At 39.4% G+C, this 17,100-nt stretch overlaps 1 protein-coding gene across 1 annotated transcript in view; it reads left to right on the top strand.

Annotated features, from left to right (window-relative positions):
- Positions 1 to 17,100, top strand: part of A2M (alpha-2-macroglobulin) — an 80,797-nt gene that overhangs the window by 31,171 nt on the left and 32,526 nt on the right. Inside the window, exons 16-19 of the mRNA XM_069106109.1 lie at positions 4,056 to 4,223; positions 4,985 to 5,081; positions 13,572 to 13,713; positions 14,763 to 14,991. Coding sequence (XP_068962210.1) covers positions 4,056 to 4,223; positions 4,985 to 5,081; positions 13,572 to 13,713; positions 14,763 to 14,991 — 636 coding nt within the window. The remainder of the gene's footprint in view (positions 1 to 4,055; positions 4,224 to 4,984; positions 5,082 to 13,571; positions 13,714 to 14,762; positions 14,992 to 17,100) is intronic.

The raw sequence follows: 17,100 nt of genomic DNA, 5'->3' as shown, positions 1-17,100 counted from the left end.
TTTATGGCCTTATTTTATACAATTCCCTTTCATGCTCTGTACATTCCAATGAAAATCCAATGTATGCATAGAGATGATAATTAAACCCATAGAAACCAATGGGAACACTGAATGAGATGGTATAGTAAGAGAAGAGAAGATGGCTTTGGACAGATCCATGTTTAGTGGGCCTGACTTAGAAGACTATCCAAAGAAGGAGAGTTATGGTCAGACAGGTAGGAGAACAAGGAAAGAGCAGTGTCATGAAAACCTAGAGAGGAGAGAGTGATCAATAGTGCCAAAAGAAGAGGTCAAGAAGGATGAGGACTGAGACAGACACCAGATTTAGCAATTCAGGGGGCAAGTAGGTGGCGCAGTGAGTAAAGCGCCGGCCCCAGAGTCAGGAGGACCCGAGTTCGGTTCTGGCCTCAGACACTTAACACCCATACAAAAAAAAAAAAAACTAACTGTGTAACCTTGAGCAAGTTACTTAACCCCAACTGCCCTCCAAAAGGCAAAAAAAAAAAAGATTCAGCAATTCAGAGATAATTGGAGACTTTGGAGAGGATAGTTGCAGTTTGATAATGAAGAGGATTTAAAATATTGTGAGAAGAGAGAAGGAGAAGCACTGATTGTAGATGCCTTTCTCAAAAAGTTTAGCCATGAAGGAGAGAAGAAAACTATGATGATAGCTATCAGGGATGGTAGAATCAAGGGAGGGTTTTCCAAGGTTGGGGAGTCTTAGATATGTTTTGTATACGTTAGGGAAGGAGCCAGTAGATAAGGATAGATTGAAGATATGAAGGAAAGTAGGAACGATAGTGAAAGTAACCTGCTGGAAAAGATGAGAAGTTATGGGATTAATGGAGGACTGGTCTTGGGAAGAAGAGGGGCTACCTTTTTTTTCTTTTTCTTTTTGGAGGGCAGTTGGGGTTAAGTGACTTGCCTAAGGTCACACGGCTAGTTTTTGTGTTAAGTGTCTGAGGTTGGATTTGAACTCAAGTCCTCCTGAATCCAGGGCCGGTGCTCTATTCTCTGTGCCACCTGCCCACCCCTGAGAGGCTACCTCTTTATGGGAGATAAGAGTGAAGGAGGAGAAAGTGGGGGAAGATGCCTAAATGATGTGAGATGAAGAAGAGGGAAACTCACAGTGAATGACCTCAATTTTTATATTGAAATATGAGACCAGGTTTGCAGCTAAAATGGGGAGTGAGGTGTTATGGGAGCATCAAGAAGGTACAAAAAGGTATGGCACAGCTGCTGTGGTGAGTAGTATAGCAAATCAGTTAGGGAGGTAGAAATGGATTGCCTTGCCTCAAGGAGAGTCTGGTTAAATCATCATAGTTTCCTGATTTTCTCCATCTTCATTCAATAGTACATGAATAGGAACAAAGTTATAGATGGTTGGGAGTAACCCAAGGCTTAGGTTTTGGCAAGATTTGATCAGTGATAGGATAAGGGAGCCAGGGACTTGATTGTAAAAGATAGTGCTGAATTGAACTGGTTCACCTCTTGGCTAACCAAGAAAAGGAAAAAGGATGAAAAATGAGTGAAGAGGATCATAGCCTTAGAGCTGGAAGAGACCTCAGGAAACACCCAGTCCTGCCTCCCCATTTTACAAATGAGGAAAATAATGTCCAGAGAAGTTAAATGACTTGTCCAAGATCACACAGAAAGTATCATAGCTAAAATTTAAACCCAGATTTAGAGGACCCCTGAATCCTCCACTGCCCTGCCCCTGGAGAAGGGAGAAAAATGCAGCAGTGCAGAGGTGATAGTCAGGAAAAGAATTTGGGGGTGGACAGATTCAAGGTCAAGGAGAGAACAAAGAACAGAGTAAAGGATCATAAGACAGAGGGAAAGATGTATTAATAAAATATGATCAGAGAAGTTAATTTCAGAATTCATGAACATGGGGAATTGAACACTTTAGGGAGATGGTAAAATCAAGAGTATGACCATCTCAATGTGTAAATGAGGTGGAATGGAGGAGGAGGAATGGAGTTTGTAAGTGGAATTCAGTGGAAAACTAAAGGGTTTTTTAGTGGAATGAAGGTCATGGGAATGAAAAGTGGAATGAAGAACTAGGAGATTAGGGTGTTTGAGGGATCTATCTGTATGTCTATGTATATGTGTGTATATATGTATGCCCATGATTTTCAAATATGTCCCTTCCCACTTTAGAGCATGTTAACAAATGTGAAAACATATGAAATACCTGCCAAATATGGAGAATTATGCTATATACTAAAAGAAGATACAAAGATTAGGCTCCATCTTATGGAGATTGTATTCTAGTAGGGGGATATGGCACCTATTGAATGAAATAAGCCCATGATGAATGGCAATGGGACATCCAGGCGGAATTTCTGCTTGGAGGCTAATGTTGGGTACGTATTTCCCTTGCATCACAAGCGTTTTGGTTGACTCTCCTGATCTGCCATATCTTAGGCTCCTTCCAAGGCAAGATAGTACTCCTGTTAGCTCTTATATATCTTTTTGTGAATTCACATGAGTGCAGTTGCATCAGTTCAGCTGAATAGGCCCTCTTCCATAGATGAATATTTCACTAATTATGTTCCTCAAATAATTCACGATTTAGAAAGCACTGACCTAGATGGGGGTTACATGTGTGTTTATGTTAATGAGAAAGTGACATTTACGGAGGACTTTCTGATTTACAGGTACTTTAAGTATATTGTTCCTTCACTTAATTCACACAGCAATGAAGTAGATAGAATAATCTTGCTTTTATAGATGGAGAAAGGGGGGCTGAGAAAGGTTAAGATATTTTCCTAGAACTGTACAGTTTAGTAAATAGTAAAACTGTGATTGGACCCCTGGCCCCTTGATTCCAAACCCAGTGATCTTTCTGCTACACAATGCTGCCTCCTACAGAGTAGTGAAAATAGGGCTTAGGTTCTTTCTCGTGTGACATTAAGGTTATTTGAGAAGGATATGGATCCCTAAAAATGGCATTGATAAAATCTATTGTTTCTTCCTCCTAAATTATGAGCTGCTTGAGGTCAGGGAGCATTTCATACATATTCGTATTCCCCTCTAACACAGGTTCTTGAACATGGTAGGATAAACGTTTTTATTTGACTGGCTGCTGGGTGTCTTCTTTCCTATATATAATCTTCCTTCTAATATGTAAATTTGTACCCCGTAGCAGAGTTTTCTATGGTACTTGGCCCCTGCGGTTTTTAATCCTCATACTAACCCAAGTAGGGGCAACTAGGTAGCACAGATCACTGGGCCTGGAGTCAGGAAAACTCATCTTCCTGAGTTCAATTCTGGCCTCAGTCACTTTCCTAGCTGTGTGACCCTTAGTCACTTCACCCTGTTTGCCTCAGTTTCCTCATCTGTAAAATGAGCTGAAGAAGGAAATGGCAAACCACTCCAGTGGTTTGTCTTTACCAAGAAAACCCTCAATGGGGTCATGAAGAGTAGGACACAGCTGAACAATAACACAACAATAACACTGACCCAGGTAAGCTGAATGCTGATGAAAGGATAGTTAAGAACAAGAACAATAATAACAGTATTTTTGTGATGCCTATACTGAGCATTTTACAAATGTTATCACTTTTTTTTTTCTGGAGGGGAGAAGGCAGGGCAGTTGGGGTTAAGTGACTTGCCCAAGGTCATACAGCTAGTATGTCAAGTATCTGAGGTCAGATTTGAACTCAGGTCCTCCTGACTCCAGAGACGGTGCTCTGTACTCTGCACCACTTGGCTGCCTCAAATTTATCACTTTTGATCGTCACAACAACCTTGGGAGGTAGGGACTGTTATTATCCCCATTTTGCAATTGAGGAAACTGAGGTAAATATAGATTAAGTGACTTACTTGGGGTCACACAGCTAGCTAAGTGTATGAGGCTGGAACATTCATCAATATGATTGACATTCATTATGGTGGTTCTCCTGAATCAGTTGGAAGAGGAGAGTGGAGACTCTTATGTTATATATTTTTAACTCTTATGTTTATATATTTAACTCTGATGTTATAATCCTATAAATAACAAAGAGAATAACAAGAAATCCCTTTCTCTTTTCTCTTTGGTTACACAGATATATGAGCAGCTACCTGTGAAAGACCTTTCTGGATTCCCTGCGGATCAAAATATTCAAGATGAAGATATGGCAGCATGTGTCACTCCCAATAATATCATTATTAATGGAATCACCTATTCCCCTGCATTTAATAGTGAAGAAGATGACGCTTACAACTTCCTAAAAGTAAAGTCCATTTTTTTCCTATTCACATGCTTGGTTATATATTTCTTGAGGAGTAATAGTTATTATGCAAAAGATAAAGGGCAAAGTTTAAACTGTCTCTTAGGAGTATTCTGACATGTAACCTCATGTCTGCTCCCTATACCACATTTATCTCTTTAGCCTTTCAAAATTATAATTCTGACCTAATTGATCTGTGTTAGTTCAACCCTTCCTGTTGCTACTTAGGCAGGTTTAGAAGTCTTTGCCTCCCCTGGCAAAGGGAGGAAATGTCTCCGAAGGGTCTTTTCCCCTCAATAATGGTCACTTATGCTAGGCCCCTCTAAGCATTTTGAAGGTTTTGGTTTTCTGTTTACCGAGGTTGAGTCCATTTTTAAATATATTTTTACAATATCTGGCCTACCGAGTAACTCTGCCACTCTGGCGCCTAGGGACCATAACCTCTTGTGTCACTGCTTCTGATAGTTCTTGTTGCTCAGGGCAATCACTAGGCTCCTCCAAAGCAACACACTGACCTCCGTGTGACTGTGAGGGAGGAGTGTGGAAGGAGTTAGGGCTTGGATAGCCTAGCCGAACCATTGGTGGGTCTGTGGCTTATTCATTACTTTACTTTGGAGCAGATATTTCCTTACATTTCTGCCTGAGGTTCCACCCTTATTAGCATTAGAGCAAACAAACACATCAGCCATAAGAGTTACTATCAAAATAAATTTGATGGATGTCAATAATGTTTGTGAATTGATGTACTTCCACTTTCTTTCCAGGATATGGGCTTGAAGGTATTGACTAATGCACAGGTCCAGAAGCCCAATTTATGTCAATTCCATCCTCCAGTTGCTTTGGGATATGTACCATACGGAGGTAAAACAACAAATCTATTATTTGTTTTGGGTTGAAGAAAATATGTGATATATTATGTAGAGCTATTTTTCTAACATTGCTTCAAAAATCTGATAATGATTCCAGATGTGGTCAGGGAAGGTAAGTGTTGAGCCAATTTTTCTATTTCATCATTCTTCCAAGAGGATCATCTAGTTATTTACTAAATAGCAATCAGTGCAAAGGGAAGTATGACCTGCAAAGAAGTTTAAAAGACAAGGAAAAGAAAGTGAATGAAGACGAGCTCAAGAAAAAGAATGAGACAAAAATCATGTTCCCTGCATTGATTTGACCAACTATTTAATTCATTGAATAACCAGCATTTATTAGGGCATACCTGTCCTAGGTACAGTGTAGAATACAAAGTTATAATATGATCCTAGACTGGGGGATCCCACATTAAGATGACAGGGACACAAGATAAACATACTTTGGGGCAGCTAGGTGGTGCTGTGAATAGAGCACTGGCCCTGGAGTTAGGAAGACCTGAGTTCAAATTCTTCCTCAGACACTTGACACACTTACTAACTGTGTGACCTTGGGCAAGTCACTTAACCCCAATTGCCTTGCCTTCCCTCCTCTTCCCCCCCCCAAAAGATAAACATGTTCTAACAAATAATGAAAACAAATTTAGACAACTATATGTAGCTCTAATTTTTATTAGTAGAAATAATAATGACTTGAATTGGTATAGTGTTTTCTAGTTTATAAAGCCTTGTGCTAACAGCAACCCTGAAAAGTAAGCAATGCATGTATTATTGTTCTCACTTTATGGATGAGATGCCTCTCCGAGAGGCAAAAGCCAAGTGACTTTCCCATCATCCCAAAGCTATGTGTTAGCACCCAAACTAGTTCAACTCTTTTGACTTGAAGTTCATTGCTTTTTTTTTTCTTTTCTCTATATCTCATTTCCTTATTATTTATTGAAAGCTTTTTATTAAGGGCTTTACACCTTTTTAATCACCTGAAATAGATATTTTGGCATAGTGACTTAACACTTACCCACCTCCCCCGTCATGTTCTACCACTGCCCTCCATACTCCACTACCATCGGAGGCTTCCTTTTCCTCTTTGGAAAAGAATGAGGTGAAAATCACCATCTTCCACTATTTGTTGAATTATATTCATTTAGTATCATGTTGACTTTGTCCTGTTCAGTTCCAATGGCTTTATATCACCATTAATGATCATGTAAACATGCAGGCTTGAATACGAAAGACAATGATAGAACATTCCTAAGAAACAACTAAAAATGTTCTTATTTCCTCAATTGTTCTGTTCATTGTTCATCTTAAAAGGTCTGTCTTCTTCTTCTTGCTACTCTTAGGTTACCATTGGTAGGAAGATCATAGGGACCTTTTGAGTCACATTTTTTTATTGTGACCCAGATTGCATTTTACAGATGAGGATCTGAGGTTCAAGGTGAAATGACCTTGCCTAAGATCATGAAAGCAATAAGTGAAAGAACTGGGATTTGAACATAGGTCTTTGGACTCCAGCTCCATGCTTTCCAGTACTTCTCCAGTAGACTGGAGATAAAGTGCCTGGATTTGTCCTCTCATCATTGACTCTCAGGACATAGAACATAAAATCAGAATTTGTGCTCTAAAAGCTAGATGACCTCTTGTTGGGGATGCCATCAAGGGGGTTCTCAGTCAGGTATGAATTCAACTAGATCTTCCCTGAGGTCTTTTCCAATGATGAGATTCTCTATTTCCTGGGACCCTAAAGCTTTCTCTCCTCCTCTGGGATTGGCAGGGCAAAGAAGCAGCATGTAAGGAGTCGTTAATTTAGCAGGCAGAAGCAGACCCAAGAACCCAAAACTGAGTCCTTTCATCTAATTAGATTGACCCACTTTTTTCACCTTCCTCTCTTTTTTTTTAACTTCATTTTTGGACTTTTTTTGGGGGAGAGGGGCAATTCAGGCTAAGTGACTTGCCCAAGGTCACATGGCTAGTAAGTGTTCTGTGTCAGGCCGGATTTGAACTCAGGTCTTCCTGACTCCAGGGCTGGTGCTCTATTCACTGCACCACCTAGCTGCCCCCTTTTCACCTTCCTCTTGATCTCCAGTTATCTGCATATACTTCCCTGGTTTCTGGGCTGTCTGTCTCCTTAAGAGAGGGGAGAGAGTTTAATTAATTTAATTTAATTTTTTAAAATAATTTATTTGGAAGCAGGCACAAGCATCCAAGACAAAATACCAGGCATAAGCACCTAATGTAAAATTTATATAATTAAACTAATATATGATTTGACTTACATAATTAGACTAATTGTATAATTAGACTTCCTTAGACTGTTTCTACTCACCACTGAATTCTAGACATCTCCCTACATTGGCCTGACCATTACCTTTTTTTTTTTTTTTTGCTTTTTGGAGGGCAATTGGGGTTAAGTGACTTGCCCAAGGTCACACGGCTAGTTTTGTGTTAAGTGTCTGAGGCCGGATTTGAACTCAGGTCCTCCTGACTCCAGGGCTGGTGCCCTATTCACTGTGCCATCTAGCTGCCCCTTGACCATTGCCTTTCTGTGAGATGACTGGTTTCAAGTTCTCTATTACTAAGAATGAACTTTATTTTTTACCACCTCTTCTACTTTTCCCAGTGCCTACATTTGGAGGGTGGGTTGAGAGAGTGGGAGAGAGAGAATATGAATCTGTCCATGTCAATGACTTCTCCAGGAAGGATAATGACTGTATCATAGTATAATAGAAAGAATTCTAGACATAGAACATTTGGGTTTGAATTCTGATTGTACCACTTACTACCTATATGTAACCTTGGGGAAAAAAAATCACTCAACTTTTCTGTGTCACTGTTTCTTTATCTCTGAAGTGACAGAGTTGGGATAGATGTCCTCTAAAATCCCTTCTAGACCCTAATATATGATCTTATGATCTTGTTCTTCATGCTGTGAGACCCTGACAGTGTTGAGGTGCTGATCCTGGCAAGAAAATTCAGAGTGATTTCATCCTTTTTTGGGTACCCTGGCTATTTGAAATCTTTCTCACATACTCATTGTCTCCCTATCTCATTTCCCAAATGTTTTATTATTTTCCCACTCTTCCAGACCTTTTCTTGTCTCTGATCACCCCTCAATAATTCTCCTGCTACCCACTTATAGCAGATATTATCCCTATTTTATAGATAAGGAAACTGAGGCTTAAGTGACTTGTCCAAGGTTACACAGCTAGTAAGTGTCTATGGCAGGATTTGAACTTGGCCCCTCTTGATACCATGTCCAGCACTTTATAGCAGATAGCCTAGTCTCTTGACTTTTTTTTTTTTTTGGAGGGAAGAAGGTAGGGCAATTGGGGTTAAGTGACTTGCCCAAGGTCACAAGGCTAGTTTTTGTGTTAAGTGTGTGAGGCTGGATTTGAACTCAGGTCCTCCTGACTCCAGGGCCAGTGCTTTATTCACTGCACCACTTAGCCACCCCGTCTCTTCACTTTCTAAGAAGTTTGAGGCTCTCTTTCTTTCCTTATAGCTTCTCATCATCATTCACTCTCTTTCCTCTAAACCTAAAAGAGGTATACCTTTACCTTTGTCTCTGAACCTTTGATCACCTTGCTTCCCACCTCTTCAAAGACTTTGTAGCAGTGGTCTTTTTCTTTCCATCAACTTCTTGCCATCTACTTCATGATCAGATCTTCCTAATCTTTTAAGGCACTCTCAGTTTACATATGGGTCCTCTCAAATAAACTATCCAAGATATACACATGCAAATTAATGGAAGGAGGAAAGAAAAGTGAATAAAACTCTTTACGTGGGGTTCTTTTAGGCATCAACCTTTTGCTTCAATCAATTCAATTCTGCATTTCAAATTCTTGCTTTTATTATGTATATGTGGCCAGTTTTCAAAGTTTTCTGGATTTGAGCTACCCCATACGCAAAAGAGTCTTTTTTCCATTATTCTCCTGTCTTATCTAGCCCATCTTTATCTCCTTCTTCACTAAACTTGCCAAACTTGTCTCTACCTAATTTCTCCATCTTGTCACTATCCACTATCCTCACACTCTAACAACCAAGCTTCTACTCACATTATTCTGTTGAAAATAGTCTCTTAAAACCCATCAACTGTCCCCTAATTTCCAGCTTCAATGTTCTTTGACCTCTCTTTGGTTTTTGCCATTGTTGACACCCTTTCATTTTCATCTCTTCTATCCTCCATGGATTCTCTCTCCTCTCTCAGTTTTAGACACACAGTACTCTTCCAATTCTCTTTCTACTTCTCTAGCTACTCTTTTCTTAGCCCTTCATCCTCTTCCCTGATCCTTATTGTCCCTCTCTGCTGTTTTCATTGGCAATCCCATTCACTATGATGGATTCAGTTATCATCATTATGCAGACCACCAAATGCATCACCAGTTCTGGACTCCTTTCTGAACTCCAGACCCATACCTAATGATATCATTAACTAATGATAGTATATATTCTTTTGGTCATCCCATTGACTCTGCAAACTTAGCATGTCCAAAATCAAGCTTATATCCTTCCTTCTAAATCTGCTCCTCCTTTATGTCTGTGGCACTTTCAAATTCTGTCACCTCGGTTCTTATTTTCATATTATTTTACACTCCTTTCTCCCTCATTTTTCATAGTCACTCAACAATAAATCCTATTTCCCTTGGCTTCAGAGCCTGGGTTTAAATCCTTCCTCTTACATACACATGGTATGGGTGACCTCTTACACATACCAACTATGTGACCTTAGACAAATCATTTATCCTGTCACTGCTCTAGAAAACGCTCTATGACCATAAGAAGTTTCCTTATCTGGGAGTTCTGTATATCAATTAAATCATAAATCTAGTTCCTATCCCTAACATCTCTGTAATAGATTGTGTCTGATTTCCAGGAGCCTAGTCTGGTTAAGTGCAAAGGTTTATCACTAGCAGGCTTTTCACTTGGTGTTAAATTCTGTGTTCAATGGGTCGGCGAGGTGGCGTAGTGAATAGAGCACCGGTCCTGGAGTCAGGAGGACCTGAGTTCAAATCCAGCCTCAGACACTTAACACAAAACTAGCCATGTGATGTTGGGCAAGTCACTTAACCCCAATTGCCCTCCAAAAAAAAAAAAGTAAATTCTGTGGTCATGGCAACCCATGGGGAAAAAAAAAGAAAAATTCAAAAAGGCTTGAGTTCAAAAGATATGACCCTGTTTTGCTTCTACAGTAACAGAAGAAGAGTGGCAGAAAGGGGGACAAAGGGTATTAAGAATCATACATTATCAGGGGCAGCCAGGTGGCTCGGTGAGTAAGAGCACTGGCTCCAGTGTTGGGGTGACCTGGGGATCAAATTCAGGCTCAGATACTTAGCACCACACCCAGAAATAACTGGCTGTGTAACCTTGAGCAAGTTACTTAACCCCGATTGCTTAAAAAAAAAATCATACATTATCAAATTTTCTATAAACTTTCATTTAATTGTTGAACCTTGAAATGTGAAATTCTTGTCCAGTGACCAGGGAATGGACATATTGCTAGAGGAGCTGAATTGTATCAATTTTGACTTTTTTAATATAAATGAAGCCTGAAAAAAGAAGGAAGTTTAAGCTAAATAGTAGATTCACAGGTTCTGTGGAGGCATATAACAAGATTGGTACAGTTGAGGGTCCAAAGGCAACAAAAAACATAATTTCATAGAGTGCTTGGTTATCTTGTATTACTGTATTCATGCTAAGTATTTTCTTTTTTTTTTAAGCAATCAGGGTTAAGTAACTTGCTCAAGGTTACACAGCCAGTTATTTCTGGGTGTGGTGCTGAGTGTCTGAGCCCGGGATTCGATCTCCAGGTTGTCCCAACACTAGAGCCGGTGCTCTTACTCACTGAGCCACCTGGCCACCCCTAAGCAATTGGGGTTAAGTAACTTGCTCAAGGTTACACGGCCAGGTGTTTCTGGGTGGGTGCTAAGTGTCTGAGCCCAGGATTCGATCTCCAGGTCTTCTCAACACTGGAGCCGGTGCTCTTACTCTCTGTGCTACCTGGCTGCCCCCATGCTAAGTATTTTCAAAAAGAGCTCCATGAAAATAAGTATGCCATGTGCACACATCTATTGTAGATAATCAAGAAGTAGAAAAAGTACATCAAGAATTTAAGAACTTTCAAATTAAATTAACATAGACCTTGACACATAATAACTGCAGTCCATGAAGGCCAAGAATATGTTGGAAAATATGGATCAGGAATGACAAAGGCCAAAAACTTGCTTTATTCCTATGCATGATGAATACTTTCTTGGAAAAAAGAATCAGAAGCCATGATACGTGTCAAGCAACAAATAACATCACACCAAAAAATAAGCTTGATTACATTTTAGCAGATAGTAAATGATTCATTACTGATATCATAGTCATATCTAAATCATTTTCTTGTAGAAAACTATAAAATGAGACCACAAACTTGTAAGTGCAAATATCAAAATGAGTGAAAAGTTAGAAGGGTGAAGGTAAGAAAAATATATGGTACACAATTAAAACAATTTCATCCTGACCTATTTAAATGAGTTATTGAAGCTAAAAAAAAATTGGGATAGGGATGAACAAAAGGGACATAGACACTGATGACAGTAATTTCATACAAAACTTTAACCATTGTAGAATCAATTACCATAACAAAAGCTCCAAAAGAGACTGAAAAGCATTTTAATCAGCAAACATTTGGCTAATGTGGCAAGCAGAGAGATGGGGCAGCCAAGAGTAGCACAGGTTTAGAATATAAACTATTTGTAAGCTCTTGCAGAGAAGGATGGTGGAAAATTATGAATAGCATTACTTTTTTTTAAAGCTAGAAAGAAGTTTTTTGTTGTTCAGCTGTTTCTGTCATGACCTCATTTAGTTTTTTTTGGGGGGGTAAAGATTGGGTTGCCATTTCCTTCTCCAGCTCATTTTATAGATGAGGAAATTGAGGCAAAGAGGGTTAAATGACTGACTTGCCCAGGGTTACACAGCTAGTAAGTGTCTGAGGTCAGATTTTAATTTAGGAAGATGCCTCTCAATAGTCTGTGTCATCTAGCTGCCCTAGAAAGAAATGGTGAAGGACAAAATCAGTTTAATAAGGATTGCCTAATTTAAGATCTAAGGAAAGTTGTCTTGAGGGTGTTTGAAGGTGAAAGTGGAAGGAAGACAACAAACAGAAGAAAAACAGAAAAGATCTGCAAAATGTTGTGTTGCAAACTTTTTTCACCATCAAGGATAGCAGGACAATCATACCTGTACTCTAATATCACAGATTTTCTTATTGAAGAGGTAGAAATAACATGAAAAAGAATAAATATGGGGAAAACAGATGTATTAGACAACATAGAAGAGATCTTTCCTGGAAGCAACATGATTATTAGGACGTTGAGGGATTGATTTACAAGGAGTCTGAAGAAGAGAAAAATATCAAAGGTATAGGGGAAAAAATCTCAGATCTTATTACTATCCTTCATGCCTTCTAAATAGAAGGTGACAGAGAAACTGACTGACTTTCATCCATATAAAACTTTCTCTAAAATAGCAATAATAAAATTTGTAATTTATAATTATTATATAATAAAACTTCTTCATCTATATAAAATTTGTATCAGAATCATCTTCAGGCAAAATTAAGGCACCGTTGATAAGGATAATAATGGAAAAACAGACTTCCACGTGCAACATTCCATAGTAGAATACCACTTAATCATCACACAATCTACTGAAAAGTGTGGAGAATATAAAATTTGTATTTAAAATGCAAAATTGCATTTATTGTTCATTTACTATTTTAAAAACATTTAATTTGGTAAAGCATAATGCTTCTTTAATGACTTCTTAGAGCAAGGTGCCCTCCAGACAAAAATAAAAAATACACATGATTCTTGGAAAGAGAAATAATCCTGTTCAGCTCTCCTCTGATTGTTAATATCAGCCAAGGCATTAAACAGGGAGAAGTATGCTTGCCAAGAGTGTTTGCCACTGTCATGGTTAGTCAGTCAGGGCTTCCCTATCAATTACAAAGTTCTCCAAATGTCCTTCAGATTTCAGGTCATGTGTTACTGCCTTCATGAAATCTTTATGACTCTATTGATTAGTAAGGTACTTTCTTTTCATTCCCAAATTTAAATCTTGCCTCCAGTGTTTGCTGCTTGTATGATTATTTCTCTAGGCCTCAGTTTCCTCATCTGTAAAATGAAGAGGATTGGACTACATAGCCTCTAAAATTACTCCTAGCTCTATATCTATGGCCCTGCGAACCACTTTGTTTTGTACCTCATATCACATATATCTATTATATATCCCATATTATATCACATATTTGTATTTGTATTGTAACTATCATGTCGTTTTCTTTTCCTCAAGAAGGACTCAGGTCCTTGAAGAGAGACTACTTGTATAAATCTTATGTGATCCACTCTTGTGTTTCACACAGTACTTGGCATCCATTGTACTTAGAAGGACATAGCTATTAAATAAGTATTTAGTCGAGAATTTTAAAATTTTATTTTTGTAGCTCCTGCAGCAGGTCTAGCAAGACTGGCATCTGTACCAGTATTTCACTCAGAGGCTATGATTCTGGAAGAACAAAGGGGCCCAGCTGAGAATGTGAGAATGTATTTCCCCGAGACCTGGATCTGGGACTTGGTGCCATCAAAGTAAGTAGTTTCATTTTTGCTCTATTTCTTTCAGGTGAAGTATTTGGATTCTCCAGGATTTTCAATTCACTGACAGTTTTCCTTGGTTCCTGGTCCTTTTCAGGACAAATCCAAGCTAAGCATTGTACAGACTCACTAGTCTGTCTATCTCCATGATAAGCATTTCCGAGTTAATTTGGTGTCTCAAGCTCCCAGCAAAGAGACATGGGGACCAGAGTCTAGAGACTAGAGAAAGGGAATGACATTTAGAGGACTTGGATAGCTCTGGGTGTTCAGCAGTGTAGGAACACAAAACAAAAGCTATACTTAGTACCTAATGAGCACAAATAATTAAGTAAACAATGAAAGAAGTACCAGATAGTATATTTCATCTCTCCCTCTGGATCTAGCAGCCACCAGGTAAGATATTCTCAGCATGAAGATGAGGGGCTATCTCTCTAATGAGGAAGTTCTCCTAGCCCTTGCTCGGTAGCTAGGAGGTGCAGTGAATAGAGCACCAGCCCTGGGGTCAGGAGGACCTGAGTTCAAATTTGGCCTCAGACACTTAACACTTATTAGCCATGTGACCTGGGGCAAGTCACTTAACCCCAATTGCCCTGCTCTCCTCCCTCCAAAAAAAAGCAAAAAAAAAAAAAGTATGTTGTTCTCATCCTGGCTTACCATTTATCCTGGCTTCATTTGTCCTGGGTGTGAAAATTACTAGTTATGACTCTGCTGACCAGTGACCACATCTAACCTAATTTTGCAGAACTCCACACAATTCACAGGCTCTACTATGACTGACAGGCTGAGAGCAAGTATAGAACCAGCCACATCAAGACATCCAAATATGGTGATAATCTCCTTTGGCACGACCATATTTTCCAAAGAGTTTAAGGATGATCATAAATCATAAAGTTAGGTTTCCAGATGTAAGGACTAGACAATATGGTCAGAGATAGAGGAGAAGGTGTAAAAGTAAATTTCTCTCGTTTTTCTACCTCAAGCCCTGGTTCACCAAACCTAGTAATCAATTACTTCCTGTTGTTTTCATTGTTCCCTCTCTGTAGTTCACTGGGTGAGGCCGAATTGGTAGTGAAAGTCCCTGATACCATCACTAAGTGGAAGGCTGGAGCATTCTGCCTGTCGGAAAACACCGGGCTTGGCGTCTCCCCTCCAGCATCTCTCATCGCCTTTAAGCCTTTCTTTGTTTCTCTCACCCTTCCCTACTCTGTGATTCGTGGAGAGGCCTTCACCCTTAAGGCCACTGTCTTCAACTACCTGACTCACTGCATCCGGGTAAGAGACTTCCCTACCTGAGGGCAAAGGGAGGATGTGGAGGGAATGAACAATGGCCTAAACCAATCACCACCTAACCCTGGATCTCAATACTTCTCATTGGAGTGCCCATATTGTGATCCTTCATGCTTTTGCTTTCCTACACATACTCCAATGTGGTGGTGCATGTGTGATCCCCGAAACATTGATACTTGGATCAGCATTTGTGACTTTGGTCAGAGATTATCCAGTTATGAAGGGCATAGATATACTTTGGGAAACTTTCTGTGTACCACCTATTATCCTGATATCAACTTCCCACTTGAAGGCCCCATATTCATAATAAGCCGAAAGACATTTTTCTTAAAATAGGAAAACAAAGCATATACTCTTAAATGAGCAAATATTAAACCTCAAACCTTATATAAACATATACATCTACAGAATCCTCAGCAGTCCCAAATAATTCCTCTCTAGCTAAGGCCTTCTGAGGAGTTATTTACTGAATCCTCTCAGCTAGGAGCTCTTAGTGTATTTCTCTCTCTGTCATTCCCCATTTCCCCTTAGTGTTGACAGATGGCTGTCTTAATGCCATAGGCAAATCAAAGGAGAAGCTTTAAAGCTTCTGTCTTTTAGCATAATCTATAATAAAATATATATAAAAAGGCAAAGAGGGAACTCTTAAATTTTCCTTGTAGGCATACCCAGAATGGCTGCTATCACAGGTTCTTAGATCTGCTTTACTAGGATAGCTGTTTAAGGGGTCAACAGTCTTTTTAAATTACATTCATACATTCAGGGGAAAAGTTAGCACCCTGAACTTCAGAGAAAATAGAAGTAGAGAAATAAAGACCAACACACAGGGCTCTGACTGCTTGAATCAATTATACACTTTACATACATCCCTGCATTGAGAAAGCCTTTACATCTGAGCAGTCGGGGAGCTCTGAACATTTGGCCACTCAGAATCTCGACCAGGAAATCACAAGTTCCTTCTCATAAGAGAGCCCCCAAAGCAAAATACCGGCTCAGAGCATATATACACACTTCTCAGAGCCAGAAGGCATCTCAACCCTCTGTGACTCAGTACCTAATTAGAAATTAGCAAAAGGTGTGAAAGCCTTCCTACAAGCAAGTGTCCCCTGAGCAAGCTTCCCTTATTAATGGGCAGGGAAGATCTTCAATCCTATTAACATTACAGCAGGAGTTACCGTTCTCCCTACTCTAGTAATACAGACGAGATCAGGGGAGGCCTCTCCTTTGGGGCTGTCATGGACAGTGCTTTTAATAATAGCTCTAGCATCTATGGAATGCTAGCCTTGTGATTTACAAAGCACTTTACATACTTTTCATTTTGTCCTCACAAAAACCCTGGGAAGTAAGTGCTATTATTATTATGACCATTTTGCAGATGGGGAAACTGAGGCAAACAGCATTTATCTGTCTGTCGTCTGTCTGTTTCTCTGTTTGCTTTACTAGCTGTGCGAATTGCCCAGGGTCACATAGAGAGTAAGTTTCTGAGGCAGAATTTGAATTCACATCTTTCTAACTTTATATTCAGTGCTTTATCCACCTAGATGCTCATATATCTCCTCAGGTTGCTTCTGTTCTCCTAGAGAGATTCAGTGGAAAAGAGAAGGAAAAGGCAATCCTAGAATAATTGACACTAACAAAGAGATGCACTGAGGGATATTTTTATAATAATTTTGATAGAGATGCATGGAGGGATACGTAATTTTGGTAGCTAGATAGCATATTGGGTGAAATGCTGAACATGGAATCAGAAAGGCCTACTTTCTTTCTTTTTCCCTTCAACTTTTATTATTGATTTATATACTTTTTAGCGTTCAATTTTTAAAATTTTGAGTTCAGAATTTTCTCCTTCCCTCCAGTTCCTCCCCTACTCATTGAGAAGGCAAACAATATAATATCTATTGTGCATATGAAGTCTTGCAAAACATATTGCCATAAGGGGCGGCCAGGTGGCTCAGCGAGTAAGAGCATCGGTTCCAGTGTTGGGATGACCTGGAGATCGAATCCCGGGCTCAGACACTCAGCACCACACCCAGAAATAACTGGCCGGGTAACCTTGAGCAAGTTACTTAACCCCAATTGCTTAAAAAAAAAAAA

This window comes from Petaurus breviceps, unplaced genomic scaffold, assembly GCF_028583685.1.
Source record: "Petaurus breviceps papuanus isolate PSGF00001 unplaced genomic scaffold, PetGlider_PUasm1.0 78, whole genome shotgun sequence".
NCBI classification, from domain to species: Eukaryota; Metazoa; Chordata; class Mammalia; order Diprotodontia; family Petauridae; genus Petaurus; species Petaurus breviceps.
This window is presented reverse-complemented; position numbering and strand designations above follow the sequence as displayed.